Source organism: Pieris brassicae, chromosome 2, assembly GCF_905147105.1.
Source record: "Pieris brassicae chromosome 2, ilPieBrab1.1, whole genome shotgun sequence".
Classification (NCBI taxonomy): domain Eukaryota; kingdom Metazoa; phylum Arthropoda; class Insecta; order Lepidoptera; family Pieridae; genus Pieris; species Pieris brassicae.
The window spans coordinates 12,966,087-12,973,666 of NC_059666.1; the positions used below are offsets into that span (position 1 = coordinate 12,966,087).

General features: G+C 32.1%; 1 protein-coding gene across 1 annotated transcript; it reads right to left on the minus strand.

Annotated features, from left to right (window-relative positions):
• Positions 1–285: 285 nt before the first annotated feature.
• LOC123720560 (coatomer subunit delta) lies at positions 286–7,473 on the minus strand. Its single transcript, XM_045677222.1, has 14 exons — positions 7,350–7,473; positions 7,220–7,259; positions 7,016–7,136; positions 6,691–6,793; positions 6,216–6,335; positions 5,462–5,521; positions 4,751–4,862; positions 3,978–4,068; positions 3,554–3,703; positions 2,310–2,475; positions 2,049–2,196; positions 1,539–1,650; positions 1,138–1,260; positions 286–509 (listed from the first exon to the last, which is right to left on the minus strand). The coding sequence occupies exons 1-14, from the start codon at positions 7,350–7,352 to the stop codon at positions 341–343; spliced, it is 1,518 nt and encodes a 505-aa protein (XP_045533178.1). The 5' UTR covers positions 7,353–7,473; the 3' UTR covers positions 286–340.
• Positions 7,474–7,580: the final 107 nt, after the last annotated feature.

Below are 7,580 nucleotides of genomic sequence, written 5' to 3' on the forward strand. Positions count from 1 at the left end.
TTCAAGATTGATAGAAAATTATTTTTTTTATTTATTTTATACAATAACTATTGTTTTCACGATAAATATATATTGTATATTTCAGTTAAAAAAAAGATTTTGCCAATTTATATTATAAATATATAATTTCTATCTTTTCAGGTCGTAATAAAATATATATTTTACGAGCAACAAATTATTTAACTAATGCCATAATAAAAAAAACCATTCTAAAAAAAAACTAATTTCTCTTCGAGGCGTCAGTGCTCGAATGTTAACTTTTATTTATTTTATATACAATAAAACTCATTAAATATAATCATTTATTTGGATTACACGCTTAACATAAAATATTGAATATTTAAACAATTTCATATTTATCAGGATGGAATGATATTTCCTGTGAGAAGTCCACCGGTGTCCCATCATCAGCCTGTACCACTTTGTGAGATGACAATAGAGCTAGTGACGTTTCAGATATCCAACTGACAGTTAGCGGGAAGAAATCGTTTGGTATCGCTGGAGTAACACTGAAAATTAACAAAAAAAATGACAAAACTATTTGAAATATCTGTCTCTGTTATCAATTATAAAACGCAATTAGATGATTTATATCCACTGATCCAAAGCCAGGAATAGAATCTAGGATTTCCGGGTTACAGGCCTCGCTGTCATTACACAGGAGAATGACTGACATACCGGTCGTATATATATATATTAGACGTTTATTTTCTTTTATCTTTTTACCTTTACATAATTAATTATTACTCGACACCTATATCAGCATTACTCAGCCATAAATAATAATAAGAATAGACAACATAGTTACATACCATAAATAATATTGAACCGATAATACATTCCAGTAATTACTACAACACGTTGGTTTATGTAAATGAGGCTCATAGTTATTACTACTGATACGTTGGATGTAGAGTTCGGATTTTAAATTTAATTACCCTATAGAAAAAACAACGCGACAAATAGTTTCTCATTCATTATTTTAAAGTAATTTAAAATAATATGGGTAAAATTATAGTTTATCATACATATAGCAATTTTTATTCGACTAAAAGACTTGTATCCATTGTCATGTAATAAATAATTTAAAAAAAACATTTTTAATTAAAAGTATTTAAAATAAATGTTTAGACTTACGTAAATTCCAATGTGCCGCTTTTCTGTTGTTTATTAATAAATGGAATGTTCCAGACAAGAGTTCGGCCCTTTTGACTGTAGCTACCTTCCCATTGGTGGACGACAAGCGTGGTGTTGCCAGATCTTAAAAATAATATGATAAGTAAAGTTGAAAAAAAATTGACATAAATAAAAACAATTAGATTTACAACATTCATTTTTGAATACCTTTAAACATCCAAGACCATAAAATAATTACCACAGACAATATCTTGACAAAGATTTAAATCTTTAAAAGTTTGACGGATCTCGCTCACGACTGCTATACAGGACTCGTCTGTTTCATTTAATTGGATATGCGCGTCATACAACCACAAAATATTAAAACAAGGATAATATTAACAGCCATAATATATACTCACGGCAGAGGAATGTTAATATTGACATCCGCAAGCACCAAGTGATCTTGTTCTAGCTCATACTCAATGTTGACGTCACAACCCCCGTTAACGCCCTCTGACGGCCAACAGTTCACTAAAACGATAAATCGGTAGAGTTGAATTTTTTTAAAAATTTTCAAATTTCATGAAATCTTCGTGTACCTCATTTCGAGTATATTTAACTATAAATAAAAAACTTTAGTCTAATTTCAGATTTTTCTCTATGGTCTAAATATCAATAATTAACTGTATAATTGAAAAAAAATCATTCATACTAGCATTTGGCAAATATAGTCACATAATTACTATTACAAAAGGAATCGCAAACGATTTTGACGAAACAACAACTAAAATAAATTTCGATAGTAAAGATATATTAACAAAAAAATGGATGTTTTTCACATCGGATTTAATTCCAACACTATCGATAAAAACATTGCAATAGATTATTAAAAATGCATTCATTCATCGCAATATATTACAAAAAAATACCTGAAAGCGGTGGCCTATCATCGCCTGCGGTTGCCAACCTCCACTTAAGGACCCCGACATCACTGTTCATTGGGAATGGCCTTTGAGCTTGCTTCAAACGAATCACTCCACCAGACCTGAAGGCCTCTTTGTCCACGTTGGGGTGAGTCTATAAAAATAATATCACAGTTAAACAATCTATTAGAGGAAGCAAGTAGTTTTACGGTGTGCTTCAGCATCGAGTCTTAGCTCATTCATAAAGTTATAAGTTAAAATACACACCTGTAGTTGTAAAGGCCTCGTGTCCTTATTGTCGACGTGCACGTGAATCCGTCCGTACAACTCGTTCGTTATACGCAGCGTCAAGAGACCGGACAACTCAAAGTTTTGTATATCGCCATCACGGCCCGCTGTTAGGTTCAAGCGCTCTTCTAAACGTAGGTGGACGCTAAAATGTCATGAAGTACACGTACTGTATATGTCTCTATAAAATCATTTTGTACGATACAGTCGACTTTCGATAATTTGTACTCAAGGGACCAGAGACAAATTTCAAATGACCAAGAGTTCAAAATAACAAGATTTATTATTTTTATATTATTGTTACCTTACACAAAAATATACATAATAGTTATTAGGCAACGGGCAGTATTATCGCTAACAAGCGACAAGCTTCAAGTCAACCCTAATATGGTACAAAAAAAAATATTATTATGTATTAACCATTAAATATCATTCCAAAGAATGTAAAGGTTAAACAATTCAAATTATAGAGTGTAGGGAAGCCCGGACTTCAAATTACCGACGGGACCGAGTAACATTGATTTTACTCAATTTATCGAGAATGACAAAGAGCAATTGTCAGTCATTCTAGTTCATTCTACATTGAAATGAGAACTGGCTGTAAATGTAATTTTAGAAGCATTCACTTTTTCTGACGTTCGTGTATGACATTTTTAATACATGGATAAATATTATTATTTAATGACCTACATAACCTCTTGTTACTCTAAATGGCATATGTAATCGCTTTATAATCTGTCTAGATAGAGTATAGCCAATAAAATAGAGGGCCAGATATTGATTGTACTACGTCGAAATTGTATCGCAAATATTATTACAATTACTGCTTGCTGAAGAAATTGTCCCCAAATTATTTAAGACTAAACTAAAAAATATTCCTTCCAATACTTAGTAAATTGCGAGTTAATATTTGAAAATTTTGAAATAACATCGGTTTTCGTCCCGCATTTCAATATTGATCAATAATCAGTGTTTAGTAATTTTATAAATCAGAAGAAGAAATTAGATTTAAATTGATATTTTTGATGATGCATTTGACTTATATTGACTGAAACTCAAAAATGGTTTAATTTTGCATGATAATGGGTTCAAGTTATCGCAAACATCACCTTCTAACAGAGGTATACGTCAAACTATCAATTAGTCTACACGTAGAGATTAAGCTGTCTATAATAATTTTTAAAATGAGTTTACAAAAAGTCGTTAAATATATTATTACTAACTCTTTCTGGTCAGCGACAGGCACTTTCTCAACTTTAGCGACAGCTGTGGTTGCGGGAGCGATCTTTTCACCTTCAGTCTGGAGACGAGACACGAAGCTATCCGCGTCTGTACCACGAGAACCGAGCTTCATCGCTGAACGAGTGCTACGGCTGAAATATTTCTTTTTTATTAGTCCAACATCAATTACCTAAGAGGAAAATTAACAAAAACTCTGACCATTGCATGGTTGCTTAGGAGTAGTTTTTTAATTAATGTATTAATAAACTAAAGACAATATTACCTTTCTGTTAGTCATGGTAATAAGATAATGAATGTGTTTTCAACTTTCCGTCACTATAATTGTTTTTATTATATATAATAAATAGGTGAAGCTTGAATAAGCTTTAAATATGGCATTAAAAAGAAGAGTAGTTTTCTGCTTACGTCTCTTTGATGGGTGTGGTGGGTATTTTTTCAATCATCGGCTCACTGCTTGCAGCAGATGATGACATTGAAGAACTGCCGAAACCAGTTCCTAAACAAAGCAGTACATTATGGACCAGGTTACAGTATTTGTTTGTACACTGACAAGAGTTGCTGGCTATATTGTTAGTTATGAGGTTAAGATATATAAATATGTATTTTTATGTAGGATAATGGGTGTGGGTATATGACGTTCTATGGAATTAGTAGTAACTGTTAAGAGAGAATAATGACGTGGAAAAAAAGTAGGCTCACTGTCTTAGCTATGAAAATGCCTAAGTTGTAATAAAAACACGCAACTAAACAGCTCTGAACCAGTAACACAGTTTAAACAGTGTTAGAAAACCGTTTGTCAGTTAGGGAGCGTTCAAGTATTACGTAACGAATTAGGAGGGGGGGGGGCTCTTGTAAAACGTTACGATGCGGGGCGGGGATTGAATTACGCGTTATTATTAATAATATTATCTACTTTCCAGTACTTTACACTACCACCTTTAGGTAAAAAGAGTCACTGGGTGATCACGAAACGTTTTACTATTGGATACAGATAACGTTACGGCGCGTTTCATGGGGGGGGGGGGGGTTCAAAAATTGCGTATGGTAATACTTGACCGCTCCCTTAGGGGGTTAGTCAATCCTTTTTAAAACAAATAGTACTAAATTAGGCTGCTAAAATTACCTAATAAAACTGATGTAACTATCATTATTGAAACATTTTGTTTTTTAATTCTTACCAAACGACTTGTGTGAAGCTCCAGTGTACCTTCCTTTGGCAGCTTCCAACCTCTCGCGTTGTAATTCTTTTGCTTTTTCTCGCATACGGTTCGCTGCTTCTCGTTCTTGAGTCTGTGTTTATCAGAATAACCGTTTATTAATTCAAATAAAACGCAGGCCGCAATATCCCCGTACTAGACAATCTAAAGTTAGTATTTTTTTTTGGGAAAAGGGATACTCTTCTTTAATAAAATCCCAGAGGCTCTTTTATCTCTGCCTTTTAATACATTTAAAAAATGTATTAAAGAAAAGCTGTGTAACAAGGCTTACTATAAAGTTAACGATTATCTAGTTGATAAAAGGGCCTGGGACTAGTGCTAGACAGGCTACTCCTAATTAATTTGCGATATTTGTTGTAAAATAAGTGTTGTTTGATGAGTTGCTGTTTTAAAAGAGTAACGAGAGTTTTTTTACGTCGGCTTTTTCTCTATGCCAACACCGTCTTCTTTGACGATGAGTAGGAATAAGTGATACCTGTATCTGATGTTCCATAATAAACATTTTTTTTATTGTATGTCCAGCTTAAGATAGATGCATAAACTGGATAAAACTTTCAATCACCTGCTTTAATATAAAAAAAAAACCACTCGTGGCCACATATTGTGGCTATATCGCAATATATATCTACGGGGATTATAACATACATAGATCATTAAAAATCATCAACCCACCTGTCTGACAGCTTGGTAGATCTTTTCTTCGTGAGAGTCCATCTCCACAAATGAACGCACCTGAAACACAAATTTAGTTTTACACAGTTTTCAAGTAATTAAAAATGATTACCGAAAAAATACACTTATTCTAATGTACGCTTTAGTAAATAAAAATAAAATTATCAAGCCGACCCATACCATTAGTCATTATAATAATAGCTACTAATCCGTTGTTTGTTTGTTATATCATTGTGTTACCTATACTCTGAATTTTCATTTCATAGAATTCTGACATTTCATAAGTGTTTTGCTACTAAAAAATTTCTCTATTGAACAATTTACAAATTTGACCAAATTTAGGGCAATAGAATAAATAGTAATATAGTAATAAGTTTAATTACTTTATTTTATTCTTTTGCTGGCATTACTGCCTATAACCAATAACCCTTTAAAAAAAATAGAAGATTATCTTTACTTGTGCGTTTTTTATTGTATGTGATGAAAAGGACGTAATTATCACGCCCCCTAAAACCACCTTTAATGTGGAGGACCGCACTTAATAAAATGGATACGTTGACTAAATAATAAAATGTATGCAGCGACTAAGATGTTCACTCTTATTATAATTGAAAAATGTTCCCAGCCAAAATGGTTTGCAATCTTTGACATGTCAAAAAATGATAGCTGTCAGAATTGTTCATAATTATAAATCAGAGGATATGAATAAATGATTTTCATTTGATTTGTAATTTCAAGTGGAGTGTACACATACCTGAGCCAAATTAACACTCTCTCTGTAACCAAGAGCAACAATTTCATCAAATGCAAACAGCAAATTGAATGCCTGGTTTAATACTTCTGCCTCAGTAAGCTGAGTACAATATTCTGGTACCTAAAAAATACATAATAAATAAAATTTAAGCCCTGTGGTAACTGTGCTTTATTAATTAGTAGGTATGTGTGTATTATGCTAAGAACTTAATTTATTTATTTGTTGTGTTCGCTTTGGTATCATACAGAGCACAATATCTAATTATTTTTTTATTGGGAACAAAATCACAAAAAAAACAGTAACAGAAAATTGTTATACAAAAACAAAAATGCCCCAGCAATTAAAGGCAAGTGTGTTTTTCTGCACTATGATCATTTATAGTAAACCTAAGATGAAAAGTACTCTTATATTTATGCCTTGTGAGGCATTTTAGAAGAAATAAACAAAATATTAAAAAAAATAGAAAGAATATTACCACTCTGCTGAAGAGCCGAAGGGTTTCCAAATCTTCAAGGATGTTACTTGCTTTAGTTGTGATTAACAACATGTATAACTTATCCAATGGCTGATACACGTATCTAAAAAAATATATTATATTATAGAAATACTTGATGTATGCATCACACATTTATAACTATATTAAAATTACAAAGTGACCAGTATTAATTGGAGAATTAACGTGAAATTTATTTTTTATTGACTTAAGTTAAAAGCAAATTCAAAACATATTTAATTATTAATTTACATTAAATAGTTTCAAGATTAGGTAGGTTTATTAAATATGTTAAAGTACTACCTACCTTACAGATTCTGTTTCTACAAATGTGTGCTGTCTGCCACCGGTCATTAGCTTAGGAAAGGCAGCTAGCAACCCTTCTATACGAGCCTTGGTCATTTCCACAAATTGACGAGACACCAAAGCTATAAAATGGAATGTTACATGTTGTGAGCGTCATATACCCAGTATTTAGAGCTATTACTTAACAATTCTAAACAAAATTTACCTTTCCCTGATTTCGTGCATACCGTAGCCGCGATAAGCACCTAAAACCATTGAAATGTATTTATTAACATAGGAATGCATAATATATTGATGGTAAATGTAAAAAGAGGGAACTGAATCAGAATTCTTACCATCTTTTGTACAAGCTAATATTTATTTTTATGTACACAAAATAATTTAATTCCAACTTGTGATTTATTTTCTTGGGGACGTTTTGACTTTTGATGGAGCTGACGTGTAACTGTTGACATTTTGACTGTTGACAGCTTCACCATTAATGAACACATTGAATGTTGCAGAACAGTATTAATTATATTATAAATCTGTTTTATGAACTTCATAAGAGAGTAAAAACGTTCCAA